At 43.9% G+C, this 22204-nt stretch overlaps 1 protein-coding gene across 25 annotated transcripts in view; it reads right to left on the bottom strand.

The window, feature by feature from the left end:
* The window catches only part of ptprk (protein tyrosine phosphatase receptor type K), an 84025-nt gene extending 74488 nt beyond the window's left edge, over nt 1-9537 (bottom strand). For 11 of the 25 annotated variants that reach the window (XM_037448849.2, XM_037448857.2, XM_037448858.2 and 8 more), the window contains exons 1-2: nt 9198-9536; nt 4333-4356 (exon numbers count right to left, since the gene is read on the bottom strand). In XM_037448849.2, coding sequence (XP_037304746.2) covers nt 4333-4356; nt 9198-9279 — 106 coding nt within the window. In that variant the 5' untranslated portion in view covers nt 9280-9536. Of the gene's footprint in view, nt 1-4332; nt 4357-9197 lie in introns of all 25 variants that reach the window. The other 14 variants (XM_037448844.2, XM_037448847.2, XM_037448854.2 and 11 more) reach the window with 3 other exon arrangements.
* Nucleotides 9538-22204: the final 12667 nt, after the last annotated feature.

Below are 22204 nucleotides of genomic sequence, written 5' to 3'. Positions count from 1 at the left end.
AGAGGGAGGCTCAAAGTAAATCTGGCTGAACATAGAACACAGCAGAGAGAAAACACTAACAAAAGCATTCCACAGAGCGGCTGAGACACACACACACACACACACAGACACACGTACACACACACAGACAGACAGACCTTGACGTGATAGTCCTGTCTTGTTGTCCATTGTCTTACTGTCTGATGTTATACACCAACCGCCAAGTCAAAGTCCTTGTATGTCACATTTTGGTAATAAATCTTCCCGATACGGGGGGGGGGGGGGAGTTGTGAGATTGTTGTGTGCCGGCAGGACACTGTAGAGAGGAATTCGTTTTTTGAGTTATCAGATCAAACGTACAGAAACGTTGGCGGTTTGATGACTCAAACTGAGCAGCTCTGAAGTGAATGTAGTCACATTCTTGCATATTATTATATTTTAGATGACTTATTTGCTCTTTTCTCATAAACATGTTCAACGAGCAGAACAACTATAATTATTTTATTTATTGATTTTAAAAATGAATTATCCATTTTTTCCTTTTTTCTCACAGATCAAACAAATCAAAGAAAACTCTTGAGCAGATTCATTAATAAAACAAATAATCATTAGTTGGAGGAAAACGATTGTCCAGCCATTACAGGTACTTTTAACTAAAAAGTACCAAATCATTCTCATCCCCCCCGTCACCATGATTTCCACCTTAAGCAGAATCCATGCACTTAATCCCTGTAATACAACACTGTTCCTGGATTTGGGAACACAAATTCCCACCCTTGGGTTTTGTTGGTCTTTGGAGGAGGAGGAGGAGGAGGACAAGGCCAAGAGGGGAAAGTGGGGGTATAGTGGGAACATGAGAAGGGGGGAGGCTTTGATAAACGTTGCGTTTCTAGTGGGCCATAAATTCCGAAGGAAAAAGGAGGGAAGTCGGGAACGAGGTAATATAAGCGTGAGGTGGGAGTCATACTTGGATGTCTAAAACAAAAAGGAGGCCCAGAGAGAAGAACTGACCGACTTTCCTCGACTCCTCCTGACACGGTGGAGTCTGCACTGTATCAACACACCCGGGGAGTGTGTGTCACATACAAAACAAGAAATACTTTTACACCTCCCAAGGAAACCCTCACATGTCCTATTTTGGTGTTTTTCTTGGTTCCCGTGGTGCCGTGCAGCTGCGTGTCCTTTGGTAATCTCGCCCGCCTTCTTATCGCGTCCGGTGGAAAGGACACAGTTTGCAAGGTTCAGAAATCACGTGAACTCACTGCTGCCGACGTTGAAAACAAGTGACTTCAGTAAACACCGTCTAAGAAGGGGTCCTGACCCCCACCACCCCCCTTCGTGGGAAAACTATTGTTTAGGTGCATGAAAGCAGGGAAATAAATCGAAGGTGTCGGGAGGTGTGAAGCGGCCCTGTTCCCTGCCTGGACACCGTTGGTGGTGCAGCATATTTCCATTTTGATGGAAGCCAGTACCACACGGCGACATGCGACCTCCATGAAGAAGAATGCGTTTCAGTTGCTAAGGCCCTTAGAAGACCACCAAATAAAACCTTTTGTACGGCTTCACGATGAATTGAATAGGAATAGTCAACTCCAGTTTGCCTCCTATAGGCTCAGCTCTAAACAATTTGCATGTATCTGTACTGGCAGAGGAGTCAGAGGGGTTAATGAGAGAAGTATATATATTCCATCTACAATTAAAAATGTCTTCTACTTCATTTATAGAAAGAAAGTTTGTTTTGGGGACAGGCTCTACTCTGACGTGTTCATGTTAAACATCAAAGACAGCGTTTCAGAAAGGCCGCTGTATGACAACCAGGCAAGTGACTGACAGATGTTCAACATTTAAATGACCACAAACACACACGTCTGTCTGCTGGAGTGATTGACTGCATGTACGTGTAGGTAAATGCTTGTCAGGCTGACCATGTGTCTGCAGTCAGTCATCTGCAGACAGGACAGACAGTCTCACACACACACACACACACACTCGCCCGGTCAGCAGACAGAACCAAACGACAGATTAGGATGACAGACCGGCTGAAAGAAAGTGTGACATCCTTTAGCTTTGGAATATCTGATAGATTTAAATCTCTGCTTATAGGACCAGCATCGTGGTGATGTGAAGATACACGGTCAGGACGGAGATGATAATCTTAATGGACTGGTCATCTGTCTGTGAGCCCCTGATTCTCTCTCACACACACACACACACGGTTTATATAGCTCTTGAACGGAATCAGCTTAAAGAGCAGAGGGTTATTGGAAAGCATTGGAAGAACAGTAAAACGGTGTGTTTTTAGATACCACGATGGACATGAAAGGGACTGTAGCAGAATGTTTTATCATTGGACTACACACAGAGATCAGGGATGAGACTCGATATGCTGTACTGCACAGAGATTGCTTATGGCTACTTGTGTCAGTATAAAGCTTCATGACAGATGTCGTCTTAACTGGACTAATGGAAACCACTTCAGCCACTGCCTTTAGGCGCGCACACACACACACACACACACACACACACACACACACACACACACACACACACACACCCCCCTCTGGTTACGTCTATAAAGTCAGTCCACCTGAAGAGGTTCCTTCTTTCATACACACATAAAAACCTAAACACATAGCTTTGTTGCGCTATTTAATCAAACAAAGAAAATATTGCCTTTTTATGGACAGTACCTGCCGCATATCCTCATCTTAAATTGGTCTGAAGCATCACTTTAGGAGCTTTGAGGGTGACAGGAATAGTCACAAGGACACTTCAAAGGCAAACAAGTCTAAAATAAAATGTCATTCTTTCAGCCATCTTTCCATTGAAATACTCCTCAAAAGATTATTCTGGGGCATGTTGTGTTCTGTAGTTCAAGAGGAAGACGAGAGAGGAAGCAAAAAAAGCTGATTGGAGTGAGGACGTTGGGTTACACTTTAACCATCTGAGTCATAGGAATTCCCTGAAACTCAGTGTGGGGCTGGCTTCCCCCCAGTATCAGCAAACATTTGCCAAACCTGTGATACAGAGTTCAGTTGCAACAGGGAAACTGAAGATTTACGGTGCATTGGCGATTGAACCCTTGACTGAACATGGAGGATGTTGAGTCTTTGGATTTGTGAGTTTTTCAAAGCAACAAAATGAAAATGACAGAACTGCCTCTGAATGCAATTTTCGGCCTATGTGAATGGAGATGTAGAAAATACACAGATCAACTTAAAATGACACCAATTCTTAAATCGGTAAACCTATAAATTAAAACACTCTCCGGTTGAGTCATCCCTACCTCATCTACAAGCTATCGGGGGTGTAATCTACTGAGGATAGCAAGAGCAGATGTAAAACCTGCCGAATCCCCTTTCAAGAACCTGTCCTGCTTAATATGAACCGACAGGATTTGTGCCTCGCTGGGCTTTCATTAGGCCGCTATTATTTTTGTATTGAATAACAGAGCGCAGCACTCCAAATCCCATGTTTAACTCCCACAAAACAAAAAAATCTAGATGCATTTTACAGGATTAACCAGAATGTGAACTTCGCCTTGGGTTTTGTTTTTTTTGCTTTTCGTTTTTCCTTTAACAACATATTTGCTCTGATTCTGTCACAGCGAAGCCTCGTGGGACACTGAACTCCCCAGTTACTCGGTGATCTATCCCCAAGGCCCGGCGGTGTCAGATGTCAGCGGAGTAGTTTTACCAACCCGTCACGTTCAAAACAACAACAAAAAACAACAACATCATAAGCAACAAGACAGACTGATGGATGGAGGGATGTGTCGCGCGCTAAAGTGGACGGTTGGAAAGGAGCCGCCGCGGGAACAAAGTTACCGAGAGCCGCTTGATTAAGAGACCGGGCTCAGCTAAACAAACCGCACCTGGAAACTTCAAAACCTCCCGGCAGCCGTCCAAGCACAGGAAGACAGACAGAGACAGATGAACACAGCAGGGGGGGGGAGTGGAGGGGGCGGGAGGGGCTTGGCAGACTCACAGAGACAGACAACAGCGAGGCCGGGTCGGGAGCACTTCAAATGCTTGTCGTCGATTAAAAGCTATGTCGTCGTTGGAGGAAATGATTCCCCGGGAGCATGTAGCCGCAGACGATCGTCCGCGAGCCACTGAAACCATTTTGGACATTTCATCGAGGTGTTAGTGGTGTTCCAAGAGGTGTTGTTGTCGTGCAATGAGGATTAAGCCCACAGACGGCGTGGCTGGTGAAGGACAGGATGAACGTGGTTTGAGAAAAGCCCCCCGATGGCAAAAAGGGTGTTAAGGTGACACTAGAGACTATGACAAGAGGCGATGATGACTATGGACAGATGAAGCTCAGGCTCTCGGCCGGCCACTCGTAACTCACCCTTCTCGGCACGCCCCATGTGAGCTGGGTCCAACGGAGGCAAAGCAGAGAACAACAAGACAGCGTTAGAGTGTACAGCAAGCACATGTGTGTCATCACATAGACGAGAGAAGAGTCAGCATCAGAAAAAAAGGGACTACAGCTTCCTGGTTGTAGGGCGGCAACTGCAAAAATCTGTTGACTTGCACATGTTGCCTCACACAAACTATAACATTTAGCCAACAGATGCCCAACCCCCGACCTTTGACCCCTCGCCTCAAACAAACATTTTCCCAAGACTGTTGTCGCCTGCCTCACAATCCCTTTCTTCCACACACAAACACACACGCATCAGCCATGACCACTTTTGAAATATCATAATCACCACAAAAGACTTAACACAACTGGTACTGATGCTGCTCACATTTGTGTGTGTGTGAGTGTGTGTGTGTGTGCGCGCACTGTAATGTAATTAATCAACTGAGGGTGTTGATTACTTAATCTGTCATTAGCCAGCCATGTGTGTAAGTGTGTGTGTGTGTGAGGCAGCGGGGTGTTTCTCGGCCCTCGTGTACTGACAGCTGTGACCAGAGCCAAACGGGGCAGAGCAGAGATTGATGATACCGGACTAATACCATCATTCATCAGGGAGGTGATATTTCAGGGTCTGGGATTCGTCTCGGACGGACTGCATCCCTTCGTCTCCGATGAGACTTTAACTCTTCTCTGGTTTCATGACTGATGATTCTCCCCGATCATGTAGCAGGGGTCTACAGGACCAGAACATCAGCTGATTTGAAGGTTTATTTGTTCTTCTCCCCCTAATTGTGCATAAATTCCAAATTTATTGGAAACAAGAGAATCGAGGATGAGCCGACTCATCGACGCGCCGCCTACGGTGAAAAAGGAGGATGACGCCCAAAAGGCTGATGGGAACAGATTCTTCTGATACACCTTGATGTTGGTGTACCTGCTTCTTTCACTTCAGACAACAACATAATCAGTGTTTCCCCCACCATTCTATCAGGGGGGGGGGGAACCAAATCATTGCAATGACGGTATGGTTTGTTTTGTGCTTATGAAATCTAAAATGTATATCTAATAATTATGTAGGTCATAAGGAGCACCAGTGATCGGCCACCATGCGTCAGAACGGTTCTTCATTAACAATGAATAAATACCAATAATCATTATAACAATAGACCAACTCAAATGTTTCACTTGGAAAAAAAGGGATTGAACAGTCACAATATTTCTTCCGTAGGAGTACCAAAGCGTCCCTCATCACAGCATGGCGTGTGGAATATGAATCATATGTGTCAATCATGCCGTGTGCTCGCTTTCCACCATTCTTAATGCTCTGACAAAACGCTAAAATGTTGCTAATCCATTTTTCAACTCAAACCTTCAAATGCATTCATCCACACACACTCAGTCTAATCAGGGATTAGCTAATGAATTCTCTCAACAGATTAATTACATTTACACAGACACACACACACACATGCATACATATATTCATGCTTGTGTGCGCACAGACTTCCTCCCCAAATGACTGAAGAATGAGGCAGTCCTTTAAAGAGATGGGTTTTTTAAATCTATCACTAAATTGAAATCTGTGGAACCAGACCAGGCTCTGGGCACAGTGGCGCTTGATTTGAAGGAGACGGCATTAAGATGGATCTGAAAGAACACGCGCTGATGAAAGAAAAGAAATTAAGCACTCTTTGATTTGGTGCCATTTTCCACGGCACGGCTAGAACGTGAAGGCCATTTCACATGAGAAGCAAACATGCTCGTCTTTGTACCACTGGACTCCGCAGGGCTTAAAAGACTCGGCCTTCGTCCTTCTCTATAAGTGACAGCAACACACATGAGTTCACACACACACACACACACACACACATTTGCTCAACAAACCCAAACGCACAGGGCATGACAGAGAAACACACACACACATACATACACACTCCCTCTCTCCCTCCCTCCCTCATGCCGTTCTCAGTCTCTTGAGTGGAGAAGATGCCCACGGCCAAAAAAACAATGGTTGCATTTTTTGTTTTTTTTGACGTCCCCCTCCCCTCTCAGCGACACACACACACGCACACACACCTCCTCTCTTTCCACTATCCCTCTCTTTCTCTGGGGGGGAAACGCTCTCATTTTTTCAGCTTCAAATGGCTTTTAAATGGAGCCAAAAAGTAATTATAATCAAGAGAACTTAGTTCTAAATGTTGAAAATACTAAAATAATTTACAATTATAATTAAACCCGCTCAGATGTGGTGTTCAGTTGTGGCGACAGCCTTCTAATTCGGCTGGAGACACTAATGGAAAACAATTATTTTACTTCATTAAGATTAAAGACGCCTGGAATCTGTGTCACAGCTCGATCAGAGAGGAGGCAGATTTAGAAAGTTGTCAAATTAACATAAACTCAGTTACACCCGTTCTCATCTATTAAAGCGACTTTGTAAGCGATAGGCCGAAAACAAAACTGCCGCAAAACAGCACGATAAGAAGAGGGACGGATTTAAATAAACGCCATAATTTATGGTTTGACTTTGTAAATGAGGAAACTGGGAGATAAGGGTGGAAATTTAGAGGGAAATCATCTCGACGCAAACTCAAAGTGACTCTGTTCAAATGTGATGGACGCCGTTTAAATCGGTGCCACTGATTGTCTTGTCCTTGTCGGTGATTCCAGAGAGCAGCGGCTGCTGCTGCTGATGCTGCACCACAACACACATCTCTCATTATTGGCTACGGATCTAATAATCACCCCCCCTCCTCCCCCTCCCCCTCCCCGGTGACAGTTCACGCCGACCGACCGACCGCAGCCCATTAACCCCATCAGCGTCCTCCGGTGGAGCGTTTCCCCTGAAGTGATCTAATAAAAGTGCTGTCAGCGATGGAAGCGGCCGTTAGTGCTCGCTTGCATTCTGCGCCCGTCCGATGCAGAGAGAATCCACTTTGTCTTCTTTGACTCTTCATTTGTCATCAAATCCGTATTCACCGTGTAAAACAAAACACAGGGTGGCAGTAACCCCTTTCATCCCCTGGGAATCGGGTCCTTTCATTGCAATCAGGTGATCATTTTCGTGCATATGATTAGCACCGTTGCTTTTATTCAGACACGTACACTTTCTTTTGGTCTGCAAAGCATCACAACTGCTACGTCTCTTTTCCGGCCCCTTTGCCTCTATGTAAAGCAGCATCAAGTCACTAGCATTTACTTGCAAATTAACAAGCCCTTAAAAATTCCCAAAGAGGCCTCAAAGAAATTCCACACATTTGTTACCCAGAAGGCCAAATGGCCACAGGGGAGGGAAAGGGGGATGGGGGCAATAAAACGCTCACAGATGAGGTGGTGATTAATGTGGAATTTTTTTGTATACACGAAGCACGGGCGAATGCCGAAGCAGAAAGCCACACTTTCTTTTTCTTTTTCTTTTTTACTATTTCGGGTTATTTGTCCTTTATCATAGCCTCGCTGGGGGGTCAGTACCCGTTTTGGAGGTGAGCTTTCTAACAGCCTTGCGGGTCGCTCTTTCTCTCCGTTTGTGCACGTGTGTGTGGGTTCGAGTTCACAGAGAGGAATGCGTAAATAAAACGCAGGTAAAAAGAGAGTTTTTAGCCCGACAGCTGCGGAACACCGTGCGCGGACTTTGGGTTTTCTGCGCGTGCGATCGGTCCGGGGCCAGGAACCCACCCAGGACGTTTCCTCCTGGAGTTCATTCGGGGGACTTTTGCATTTGGCGTTTCCCCGGAGCGCTGCAGAGAGACGGTTTTGGTTCTCTCTCTCTCTCTCTCTCTCTGGAGTGCGTACTGCGTTTCTGCAGATTAGACGGGAGCAGAGACACTTTGCGCTGCCCGCCTCCACGGATATAAGAGTTTGACAGGGCGTGGAAAATCACATCGGACATCATACAGATGTAGTTTGTATGTAAGATCTAATCGGTGTCTTCGGAATAAAGACAACTCGTAGTGATCTGTTCTCTCTCTCTCTCTTTTAAGTTAAACACAAGGAGGAAAAACCCACGTAAGCAAATGGGCGATGAGCCCCCGGGCTGTGCGCCCCCCCCCCCCCCCCCCCACCCCACGCGAAGAAAGTTGGAGCAGGAGAGGATCGTTTGCGAACCGAACCGGCCGTTTGCCTCGTACGGACTGAAGAGCGCACAGTCCTCACTGAAGACTTCACGCGCGCGCGCACGCACACACACACACACACACACAATACCGAGAAAGACACCGACGAAATCACGGTTGAATTTTTTTTAACATGCATATTACGATTATTCACCGGTTGGTTAACTGAGGATATTGTACTTATTTTGGGGTGGTGATCGCCGTGCACACCGTAACTTTTCACGGGGACCCCATCTCGCTGTACATTGTTGCGCGATGTGTTCTTTTTTTTGGGGAGGGGGTGCTTGATCAGACCTCAGTTCGGATAGAAAAGTCCGGAGACCCAAAATCAAAACACAATACAAGAAATATTGTGAAAATGAGTTTGAGACCTCCAAGAGCAAAAAAATAACCCGACGTACTGAATTCAAACCAAAGAGCCGCCCGTCTCGCGGACGGTTTTAAAACAGCAACGTAAATAAAGCTTTCGCAATATAGCAAGCGCTGACCAAAAAAAAGCTTCTTCACTCCACCAAACCTCCGGTGTCTTTTTAAGTGTTCGGGGAAACCCACCACGAAGAGAATAAAAGCAGACACGACGGTCCGATTCGTTTTAACACGGAGCCGAACTTTTCTGCTGCACCTAAACACACCTGTCGAGAGATTCCTACGCTACGCGCGGATGGAGGAAAAAAAATGAGAGAAAAATAGTCCAAACTTTACAAAGAGAAAACACTCTCTTGACTGTTTCGTCCTTACCTGTCGGCATCTGTCCGGAGACGGTGCCAGCGGCCGAAAAGAGAAGCAGGAGTCCCGGGAAAATAGTGCAAAGTGTATCCATGTTTTAAAACGTGGCTGCGTTTCAGTCCGTAACAGTTTACACCCCGGAAAAGTTTTCCCCCGCGAGTTCTCTCCCTCTTCTCCCCCGTCTTCAGGCTTGTTTATTTCTCTTCTTCTCGTGGGTTATTATTCCTCCTGTTGTTGTGGATTCAGCCGCTCCATTCTCTCCTTTCTCCGGTCTCTCTCTCTCTCTTTTTCGCTTCGTACGGGCTCCCGCGGACACCGCACTTTGTTTCACGCGGAGAGAGAGCGATAGAGAGGGAGGGAGCGAGGGAGGGAGCGAGGGAGCGTGACGTCACGATGCTGGAGTTAATTGACAGAAATTACAAATGAAAAGGAACAATATAGCAAAACACATGAGTTTGTAGTACGTTTCCATCGGTAAAGTTTCGATATTGTATTTATATGTTAGTATCGTGTCTCTTAATTATTACTATTATGTTATATGTTTCACACTAGTGTTGAATTTTTTGTGACTTTTTCTTTAATATTGTTTTTACATAAATAAAAGCACGACCATCAACATTTCTAAATCTAAATTTAAGAGACAACGAATATTGTCTTTTTTGTTGTTATCATCACTAATTTTTCGTTCCACACATCCTATTTTCACAAATTACTCTTGCTTGCTCTTAACTTGGACATTCCCATTTCATGTCAGTCTTTGGCTTCATACATTAAACCCAGTGTCTCATTTTATCGGTTTATAATGTTCTAGGGAATGTTCTAGGGACTATATAGACTTTAGTGCAATAACAAAAGGCTTTACCTCAACGAACTCAAACATTGAAATGTTCATGCATCAACAATAATTATCCACTAAATGAAATGCACATGGTGATTCGACATTCTGAAACAGGCCCATGATGACTACTTATTTGTTACTTTGGGTATATTTTCTGATACTTTTGGACTCTGACCAAAGTAATGTTTTCACGTGGAGATCATTTATTATTATGTTATATTATTACTATAAATGAAAGCTTTTAAAGTTGACATTGAGGGGCATCAGTGTAGCAGCAAATACCACGTTCCCTCCCTCTCTGCTGTAATCAGAGCTTATCCATTCGTTGTTGACATAGCCGGGGAGGCCATGCATGGTTTTAGTGAATGTTTTTGGATGTGAGTGGCCCCCACTGCGTAGCTCACAGCCGCGGCTCTGTGGAATCGTACTGCCCACCCTCCGGTTTGCCCTAAGGTACTTTATCTATGTCAGCACTTTTTGCAGGGTTTTTTTTGCACTGCTCAGCCATGTTGGAAACCGTTGAGAGTTAAGAGATGCTCTCGTTTTATAAGGAATCCGGCACATTTGAATTTGTCAAATTAACATTTGTGTCTGCACGTCAAAGTTGCATTCAGGAAGTGCTTTTACAGTCTCGATGTGGACAGAAGCATTTATTAATGAAGGTTAAACTGTCCTGGCACACGCCAGGACCCCCATCCAACCCAGGACCCACAAAGGCACTCCTGCTAATGAGTAGAATAGAGGTATGAAATACAATGGAAGAGGCACCAGGACGGCTTGGATCTGCAACGTCATCAAGATAAACCCCCAGCAGGTGCTTCTTCCTCATTTAAAGGAGGCCGTGGGGACATTTCGTGGACTTAGAATATAACTGTAATTTTTATTTGTGCTAAGAATCTTTTCTGTCAAAAAAAATGATTTAGATTACCGTAGGATTCGGTTGGAGGATGACCTTTTGCATCCCTGGTCTCAGCCCATAAAATTGCATATGGCACCATTCCCCGATGCATTTCCTGGATATACATTGCTTATGTGTAATAGCATACTGTTTGAACCATTATGTGCTGCAGATAGAACTAAAATAATTCCCCCACATTTCACCACCTGCACACAGTGGGGACAGCCGCGCGCGTCAATGTGAGGCTCGACGACATCATGGCATCACGACAGTCGCTCGACAAGCGACAAAATCAATGGTTTTGACGTGGCACACAGCTGAGCTAAACAAATGTGTGGCTTCGGCGGAGAATAAAAGAAGGGCACCACTGTGGATCCTCCTCGCATGTTTCGTCTTTCTCGCTTCAACCTCTCCCACAGTTGAAGGTGTAAAAATCTCCCTTCTCCCAAGTTTCTGAAAATAATATTCACACTTCCATGCATACTCTGGACTCTGCAGAGACAACAGCCTCTTAGCATTGCTGGATGGTGGGTGTGAGCTGCTTTGCGACCGTGCCCTTCAAATAAACACCGGCGCCCCGTCATCAAAAATCGCTCCGATGCTACCGCGTTGCCTCAAAATGTGAACCTGTAACACAGTGTTTGTACTCTGCCATTAAAGAGCAGGCAGTGTATCATGTTTGCCGAAGTTGCCCCGGTTTCAGGTTGTCATTTTCTCATGCACTCTGCTATCATGTCATACTTTGGTTATGCATCGATGGAGGCAGCTGTTTCATTTGCGAGCTGAAATCAACTAAGCGTTGAGCAGCCGAGGTGATTCTGCAGCGACACAACTCCTATTGGTACACATGGACGTCTTTGTGATCCTCTCCAAATATACAAGTGTGTTTAACAGCGCAAAATATCCACCTGAAGTACACATTTCAAAGAGGAAAACTTTAATGTTGGATGTTTGAAACTAAAGCATTTTCTCTGTTTTTTATTTTTCGGAGGCCTTCTGACCAAACATTGTCTTTCACGGTGTGACTTCTGGTGTGCAGAGATATCTAGATCTTTGACTCTCTCCCGACTTCCCTTCATCCCTTTTACGAACAAAACTACAACGTTGCAGCACTTATCGGGTGGTGAAAGCCTGCCGAGGAAGACATTGCTGTGTAATAACGGGTCTGGTGAAGGGGAAAGTAAGTCTGCAGGGACAAAAATCCCTGTGCTGGAAATGAACAGCAAGCATAAATAGTTATTTTATTTGGACTCGGGGAAGGATCCCTTTTGACCCGGTGCAGGTACATTTTCCCTTTCTGGCCTGTCACAGCGCTCAGCGGATCCCACCAGTCACTCCATGGTATATATTTTAAGGCCAAGCTTGTGACCAGACAAAAATTAAAATATCAAACTGTTTTCTAAAACCCCTGAGTACGTCAAGTGGCACATTGTTTTTTCAATGCCTCAGGAGTAGCATGTCTCGAGGGAGGGCAAGGTCCGTTTTTTGGATGGTCCATCACTTGGCTCTGAACCCAAGTGTCAGCCACTTGATGGTTGGCCATGAACTGTTTACAGGCGCTTCCACGTCCCTTAAGAATAAGGCCGACCGACTTTACCAACCACATGAGCTTGCCACCAGCTTATTTTTTTTAAATGTTTTAGTGACATTTATCAACAGCTATTAAAAGGATTTATGGGAACATTTTATGTTGATTATTTCCAGATGATGAATCCTAACAACTTCAGCGACCCCTTGACTTTCATTTGGGAACAATTCTTTTTTTCGAAAAACATTTATGTCTCCCAGAGCATAAAAAAGGCAATGACTTTTTTTGAGAATTGGATCATCATGGCATTAACACCTTGTCTAATACTTATTTCTTGGGTTATGACCTGAAAAATGAATGATATTCCTATCAGCGTCATCCATTCCTTGTGCTAATTAACATGTTAGCATAGCACAGTGAATTCTTTTCTCACAGGCACATGTGATACATACACAGCTAGTCTACCTCAGTGTCCCTCTGACCACTGTTTGACCGACAGACTATTAAGGCAGGAACATTTTCTGCCAAAGTCTGTCTGTCATATGCTTTATTTGAAGATAGACAGAGAGGAGCCGAGACTGACTTTGTCCTCAGGAACTACAGAAAGCTACATTTTTACAATACATAGGAAATGGAAAAGCAAAATCCATCAGGCTGTTTCTCATACTTCAGGCTGCCCTTTCCCTTTTTGGAAATATCAAATGTATTTTATTTAAAATGGCTTTGGCTCTGGCAACTAGAAATTTAAAGATGATTTGACTTCAAACAAGTTCAATTATTAAAATCAGTTGAGTTTTCGAAGATTGGCTGAGATTTTACAGCAAATGTTAACACAATTAAGTCAGACAAGTTTGGTGGCAAGGCCAAACAGAAATTGTCAAAGAAATTACGTAAATATAAAAGTAGTTACTGGGATATTTAATAGAACATTCAATCGACCACATAAGCAAAGACTATTAGCTCTGATGAAAGAGGCAGAACTCGAGGTTGTCTTTTGGTTTTGACTTCAATCCATTCACAGTCTGCAATGAAAAGGCACTGTGTTTTCTCCAGGTTTTTAAAAAGGCGCAGCCTTCACTCTGTTCGGATGAATACGAGGTCCTTCAAATGGAGAAAATAACTATTTCAATATTTGAATTAAAATGTTATCAAAAGAACTTGATTCTGGCTGTTAGTGGGACTTTGACCTCAGGCACTGCACTGGAGCTCATTTTATGTAAAGGAGGCAGTGCCCTCCTCTACAATGTTACTTTAATTTAAAAAATACACCAACAAACCCAGTCAAAGAAAACGGTTTAAGCACCCTCAACATCTTTTGCGCAGATGTGACAGAGGTCGGTGGGTTCGGGTCCGCCCACCATCACCATCAACCCGGGTGAGACTGGAATTAAAAGGCGAAAAGACTGAAGTCAATATATGCAGACACCTGTGAAGGACAAACGTCTGAATAGGGGAGCAAATCAAGGGAAGATGGAATGAAAATACCACAGCTGTAAGACAAAGACTGAGATGAATGAACAGTGCGAAAGAAGAAAAAACAACAACAAATAAATACAAATCAAACACAGAAGTCTTTTCAGAAGGCAGAGACACACCTGGCCTTTGGAGAAACATTCATTCAATATTCATCATCAGACATTAAATAAAGGTGAGACCAGAGAGGTCTTTAACAACATCATACATCAACATTAAACAAAAATAAACTTATATTGATCAGTCCAGTAATGACAAACCTTTATGTCATGTTTTTGAATTTTCAAATGACTGCAGTAATTCAGATTTCTGAATATTGATTTAAATACCAGAAACATTTTCCTTTCAAAACTAAGCAGCATATTGCAGCATGACTGTTAATTGTTGACTTTGAACATAATTTATTTTAACAAATAATCCTCAAAGCCTTTCCAGAGCTTTTGACCATCACGCATGTGTTTTCTGTCCGTCTGCTGACACAGAAGCTCTGAAGCTGTTATAATTCAGTTTAAATAAGTCAACTTTCTCTAATGAAGAGTGAAAAAAGCAAACACGTTGACCTTGAGTTGGCTTGTCTTTGTCAAACTACTATTTCCAAATGTCAAAAAGGGAACTTAACGCTAAAATGTGAGGATGAGAACTCCCAAATGTATAGCAGATGCAATCATAAAATTTATATAATGTGTGATATGGATGAAAACTCAGACTTTAAAGCACTATTGTTTACCACAATGTGTTACAAATGTCTTTTTTAGTTCTCTTACACGACTGAGACTAAATGTATTCAATGCTCTTACGGTATAAATATAACTGTCTTGCTATGCATGGCGGTCCCTGAGCTGTTCTATTTATTTGTGTTATGGTGCCAACACATAATAGTCCAAGTCTTGGAGGTCCTGAATTGTGTGACCTCCGGCGTGTCCGACTCCGAGTCAAAGTTCAGGTCTGAAGTCTGCCGCTCTGGAAATAATACCAGCACGAGCCAAGTTATTGATTCAAATCAGCCAATTCCAAAGGGAACTCCTCCAAGTCTCCTGAAAAATAAAACATTCTGCATCCCAACGAGGAGACGGAGGAGTCCAGAGGAAAGGAAAGGAGCTGAGAGGAGAGGAAAGGACGCTGCTTTGGTTTTGCTAGGCAAAGTTGGCAAACAAACCCGGAGTAAAAACATTGGGCTCCTGTGTACAGAAGTACAGGGAGGAATGTTCTGCTGCTCATGTTTAGTCTCAAGGAGGCAACATGGGATACGTGTGTGAGTGTGTGTGTTCGTATTTAACAAAAAGAAAGATAGGGATAGAAAGTGTGTGTGTGTGTTATTTTTCTAATGTATACTCTGCAGGTCTAATGTATGCAGCCATGTTGGGGAGTGTGCAAACACACACACACACACACACAAACACGCGCGCGCATCCACATATACTTTTTAGTTCATCCTTCAATATAGTGCAACACTGGGTACTGTGCTCGCTGGAGTGGACAGATGTGGCCGTGGTCCAACCTGACCCGAAAGCACCAGGCATCACGTGCAATCGTGACCCTTCAAAGACGCTATGTTTTTAAAACACCTTTAACATCATCTCGCTGTGTCTCTCATCTCGACCACCTCTGCGACATGGAAATCACACTACGTGCAGATTGAGGGATTTCGCTTCAGTGAACTTGTAACACACACGACGCACACAAAGCCCCGTGCGCTGTGAACGCCGCGCAACAAGAAGACGTGATGAAAGCCTGATATGTTAGACCGACTGGGGGCAGAACACTGCTGTACGGTCCAAAAGCCTTTCTTCCAAAATGTGTATCCTGCACCTCTGTGCCGAGAGAAGCCAAGAATAATATATTAAACACGGTACAAAAAGCCTTTAGGGTTTCATTTGTTGAAAATGCTAAACAGGTCGTCTGTTAATGCCTTGCGTTGTGCAACATTCTTTATGTATTTTTTACTTTTAATGACTGGGCGCATGCTATCCCCATCTATGCACCAGGCTCGGAGCCGTGAGGGGGGGGAGTGTTAGTCCACACGTCCACCGTAGCCCTCATTGCTCACATAGATACCGCCCAGGGAGACCAAGGTGGCTGTGATTTTGTCCCGTGCCCGGCTTCACTCGGAGCTGTGAGCCTGATTTGAAGTGATGACCTGCAAGATCGCTGTTCAGTTTTGATGCGTTTAGTTTGGAACCAAAGAGGATTTCTCCCTGTCGAAACCGACCCCGGCCCAACAGCTGATAAAGGAAATCCAAGCCGTGTCGGATCTGTCCACAGGATGAATTAGAAACAGTGAAAGGATGACATGAAGGGACACAACTCCCACTGAATAACATGTGAGCCTGACATTGTTTCCTTACGAAGTGGAGAAGCTGTTGTGTGGAGCTTTGAAGAATCAGCATCATCAACAAAACGCCTGTGTGTGTGCTCTGCCGGTCCAGCTTGGCCTACAAGGTTGGCACTGCCCACTTGTCTGTTCGGCCGTTACCATGACAATGCCCAACATGCCAGGCCAACACCATATGGTTACCATGGTAACGTTCCGTTTTTTTTGGCCGACGCCAGTGAACCAGGTGTATCTGCCAGCTGGTAACGACAGGTGGAAGGCGAGAGAGTGTGCGTGTGTGTGTGTGTGTGTGTGTGTGTCTGTGTGTTGCGTCTGTTTTCAGGCAGATAAACCCAAAACCTTGAGCCCACAGGAGTCTGAATAAACCAGGAACAAATAGAGCAGGGTGCTGTGTTTTTATCCATTCATTCCCAAAAGCTGAGAGATGGAGGCAGCGATCCATCGTTATGGGAAACACCACCTCGACCTCCACCCTTCATGGCCCCGGACAAAACCCAGACAACATTCGGCCGTCGTCACGTCTGTGGTCATTGCGAGAGCCCACCACTATGAAAATGACTGGAATGTTTGTGTACTTCAGCGGTTCCATCGTGCAGATAACGCTGGACTCTAATGTGTAAAGAACTAGGCCGACTCCACACAGAGGTGTGTGGGTGAGGAAGCCCGTTGGTCGGGTGTCTCTTTCATACCTGTCAAACAACAACCTGTTCTACCAGTGAACAGGTTTGCAGAAGGGTTAGTGTTATCATCTACTACTACTAGTACTACTACTAAAGCCCCAAACTACTGTATGTGGATGTATTGGACACCATAAATGATGTGCAAGTGAAATAAATTGTTTGGAACAAGAGAAAATGTGCCAAAACGGCTGTTTTGGAGATGTTGCCTAAATTGTTTGTACTAAAAACGAAAAGTCAGACTTTGCAGAGCGAATGTCCACGTATGGAGCTATGATTTGGGAAAGGTTTAAAGCTTCAAATGCATCAGTCCAAAAAGGTAAACATGCTGGAATCTTTTTGTTTATTTGGGAAAACCTGCCATTTTCATTTACTCTTAACCAGTAACACTTACACTAATATTTACACATCCCACGATAATGTGAAATCCCAGATTATCGTTTTCACCAATAGTGGCCCTACCACTCTCACGGCTGTCCTTGCTTCTCTGGTTCTCCTCCAGTAGCACTTCCATTCCCTCGTATGCTAACTTGAGTCGCGGTTCCACTAACTCCGTGTGAACGCACACCTCTGCAGAAGCTGCTCGTTAGCTCGTGGCATGGAACTGCAACACCTCTTATCTTTTTGAAGAAAAAAACACAAAAACGAGTGTATTGCTTCCTGGTTTGTGAAATTAACCAATTATTAACCAGCATTGCCTTCAGTGTCAGTTTGTGTTATTAGTGTTTTGATAATGAAACGGGTACCATGGCCGCCATCTTTTCACATAATGAGGGGTCTCTCATGTGGATCATGTGGAGGAGAGAAAATGGTTAGATCCCAAACTTGCGGTCATAAGGTTTATAATTGACATTCAAAGCAGGCGAGAGAGGACAGGGAACATGAAAAATGACACCAAGCCTCAAAGTCTGTGTAAGAGTTTGCTCTTGCCAAGGGAGAGTGGTGTGTGTGTGTGTGTGTGTGTGTGTCCTGTAGCTCTTCCCAGTGCATGATTGTTCCCCTCTGTTCCATCGTAAATGTGTGTGCTTACATGTACATTACAAGAATCTGTGTGGTAGTTTGTGTGTGTGTGTGTGTGTGTGTGTGTCTTTGCCCATGGAGAGGAGAGGAGGTAAACTCATATCAGTGTTTTTGCTACAGGGATGGTAATTATGGCAGTTTTTAATAACTATGCTTTATAATCATTTAGCACTGATGATGCACACACACACACACGCACACAAACACACATATATATCTTGAGGCACTAATGAATTTAGATGTGATAGGCACTGAAGCTGAACTTGAGGGTGGGGGGCAGAGATGGATGAAGCGAAGCCTAAAGACAGTGGAGGGGAAACTTTGATTTTATTGCAGCGAGATGTCCATTCATGTATAAAAATGAGCCGAATAGATCATTTATTTCTTCACTTGTGGAAATCATCAATGAGCGACAGCCCATTCTGAATCGGAGGTAAGGCTGTAAGAGCCTGAGAGGAAGATCTGCAGTCAAGACTCGGAGTAAATTTGAATCCTACAAAATAAAAGATTTCTCAATGGTGGGTTACACATGATGCTTCTTTAACAGTAACCAACAAAAACAACTTTCAACAAATCAACAACCCATGGACATATTCAAACTGTGACTTCATTTTAATGGGTCAAAGCCAAAAAGGTCAAGAGCAGTGAAAGCCTGGTCGGTGTGATAAAGGCCTCAGTATGCTTCAAATTAACTACTTGTCACACTGTCTAACAAAGCCGGAATCCCCTTTTCAGAAGGAGACAATTTCACTCTTTCCCCCAACACTTTCTGTGGAGAGTGTGCAGAGTTCTAAAGGATGGAAGGACGACGCTTATGCCTCCCTTTGTGATTTTTCACAAAGCTTTCAGTCGGAGAGAGGGAGGGGAAAGGGAGGAAAAGTTTTGGCTAAATGTACGGTTCTCCTCGCCTCTCCTCTCATAGGTTTAGACAGGTACTGAGTGTGGCAGAGCGGAGTGAATTGGTTTGCCGAGATGGGTCATTAGCTTTTCGCCCTCGCCATCGATCTGAAGCAGAGAAGACGGGGGGGGGGGGGGGGGGGGGAGAGAAAGAGAGCGACAGACGGAGAGAGAGAGAGAGAGAGAGAGAGAGAGACGGGAGCACGGCTGCGCCTTTAAAGTGAGACGATCGGAGAGAATCTAACGCTGAATGGAGTGACCGCAACAGGATTGGCCAGGTTAAATGGATTAAAGTGTCTGCAATGCTTTGTTTTAACTTAATGTCCCAGCCCAGTAAGTGGGCCTGATTAGGCGGCCATTTTGGGCCCAGTCGTGGATAGAATCTTATTTCAGTTTATTTGGAAATACCAACCCGACGTGAGTGAAATCCACAGAACCAGCAAAGAGGATTATTTTTGTCTCCAGAACAGCCGAGCTGAGTCAATGAACTAGTTCTAAAGAGGGAGCGGTCTCAGGGTGATTCTAATTAATTTGTGGAAAGGGTTTTAATTTTCACATTAATATGAAACTGTTCAAACTACATGTTGGATGGAGGCAATTCAAACTTTAGGCGTGGGCGATTCCCTTGAATCCCTCCTCCATCCGTCAATGATTCCTCTGTTAATTATTTTTCTTCTCCGTGCTGTACTGACCGGTGTCCGCCTGCTGAGATCTGCATGCATCCTGCTGCAGCGTTTACAGCGCAAAGAAAAGAAAAACGTACCAGCCATCGTAATGATTTCTGCAGCAAAGCAGTGTTTAAAAAACAATGTCATTTTCTTTTGGTCTGGGCGGGTAATGATCTGACGTGCATAGTTAGGAGCGTCTAGAGTAATCAGTGTTTTATGAGACCCAGTCGCATCATTTATTTGATACAATTGGTTTGTATGTGTAATTTTGGCTTGATTTATATCTCAAAAGTGTGCTTCCACAGGGTTTTTAAGCATGTCAGTCAGTTATAGTACACGTTATTCTAAAATGAGGCTTACAATAAAACAATTACTGTCAGGTTCCCACCATCAAAGTTGATCAAATGAATATACATTGATAAAACTATTTAATTTGACTTGATCGTCATTAGTATGTTTTATAGTTACCAAGACTTACGTCCTCTTCTCATACTATTGTATTAAATACAGACTGTCCACTCAAAAGGGGTCAAATGAGGTGTGTGAAAAACCACCTTATAGCTTGGTGCATTATTATTATTGGGGGGGAACTCATTTTTTCTACCTAAATGTATTCTTTTATCTTAAAAAATTGAATCATCATTACAGGGGCTCGAAGGTTTTACATGCTTTTTGCCATGGTTTTACATGCTTTTTGGTTATTTGAATGACTGTTGTTTCCGTAGAAACACCAACCGGTAAAAGTTTGGAATTGTTGTTTTAATTAACCCAACACAAATAAAGATGTTTCCATTGGCACTGTGAGCATGTTAGCGTGCTGGTGTTCACATTTAGAAATATACTCTCCAATGTGTTCCAACAATGACTGGACTCTCACCAGGAAGTTTTTTTTGTTGTTATTTCTCACCAGGCCTTCCTCTTTCGTCTATTGACTCTGCACATATATGGAATAGACTCATGAAGCCTTATTATCCTAATTTAACTGCTGCATTTCTGTGTGCCCCATACATCCATTGCTTGACAGTTTCTCCTTTCCCCGTCCTCCTTCGCTACTTCCCTCCAACCGTGCATTTTCTTTCTCTTTGCCAACACCATGTAATTATCATGAAAGATGTGCTGCGTTTGTGTTTCTGCCTCTTCACAATTCTTTCATGCAGCCTCGCACATCTTTTAAGAGTGTGGGTGGAGTTTCCTCGGCTTTGCCTTGACACCGAAACACCTCAATCCTCTCTGCACGTCCCATCCACCATCTTTACAATCCTAATGAGCTGTGACATCACCGCCTCGCCGTTCTAACGGTCTGTGACATCACCGCGGTGGTGTTTATTGATTAAAACGCTGGCAGCCTTCAGGAAGTTGAAATAAGATCCCAATCCAATCAGGGCTCGACTTAATGGCATTAGTAGCTGCCATTGGCTGGCTGGTTTCTCGGTAACCTGATTAGCAGTAAAGCAGTTTGATGTTGATGAGATTTGCTCTTATTGGTGTCTGATCAAATCCCATCAGGGATGCGTGTGCACACACACACACAACAAATCCACTCACATGCGCGCACACACACACACACACACACACTATGTACAGGTATCAATGTACACATCAACATCAAAAGTGGTGTGAAAATGCAGATCCTTGCATCCGTAGGATGCACTGCATTATTACGATTATATGGCATTAGAATACATAGTAGGACTGAAATAAATGATCAGGAACCATAAAGGGTGCAGAGGAAGAGAGAGAAAACAGGATCACAGAGTGATGAGTAGAACTTGGTTTTGACCCAAGGATGAGTCATGGGATGCTTACAATCCACGCCCCAAAATGATTGCGCCAAAGCCGCTGATTGCGATGCACAACAACAAAGTGGAGCAGAGAAATAGACGGCTGGAGGTTCACTTGGAGAGGTGAAACACCCCAGCGGGGTGCACAGGCATCCTGAGCTCCCCGATGCCCACCCAAGCCACGTAGTCCTTTTTTTTCTTTTTTTTTTTTAATACATCGCCGGCTTACCGCTCTCAAACGTCTGCTTTGAATTTTTTATCATCAGGAAGTTGTTCTGTCAGATAACCCGGGTCTCAAAACGTGTGTGACTGCTGAAGGAGGCGGTCGTAACAGCAGCGTGAGCATCACCACGCTTCTAAAATGCACCGCATCCAAAGAGCCGCTTTCACTCTATGCCTCTCAATCGTTTCAGAGCGGCCTTTTTTTTTTATTGTGTTTTAAAGTGGTTCATAATTTAGTCTTTATTTATTAGCCCACCTACATTTCTTTAAGCTTGCGTTCAAAAGCTTTTTCCTTTTTAAAGTGCAATACAAATGAAAATACACTTGAACAGTAAGGTACAGCAGGTGCAATAAGTATTGAACCCGTCACCATGTTTCTCAGTAAATATATTTCTGGAGGAGCTATTGACATGACATTTTCACCAGATGTTGGTAACAACAAAAAAGTATTGAACACGCTTACTGATATTTATTCAATAGTTTGTACAAAAGCCTTTGTTGTTAATAACAGCTTCAAGACGCCTCCTGTTTGGAGAAACTAGTCACATGTATTGCTCTGGTGGGATTTTGGCCCATTCTTCCACACAAACAGTGTCAAATCTAGAAGGTTCCGTGGGCCTCTTCTATGAATCTTGATCTTCAGTTCCATAGATTTTCAATGGGATTTAAGTCGGGTGATTGGCTG

Source organism: Pungitius pungitius, chromosome 20, assembly GCF_949316345.1.
Source record: "Pungitius pungitius chromosome 20, fPunPun2.1, whole genome shotgun sequence".
NCBI lineage: Eukaryota > Metazoa > Chordata > Actinopteri > Perciformes > Gasterosteidae > Pungitius > Pungitius pungitius.
Note: the sequence above shows the minus strand (reverse complement) of the source record. Positions and strands in the feature narration are given on the sequence as shown.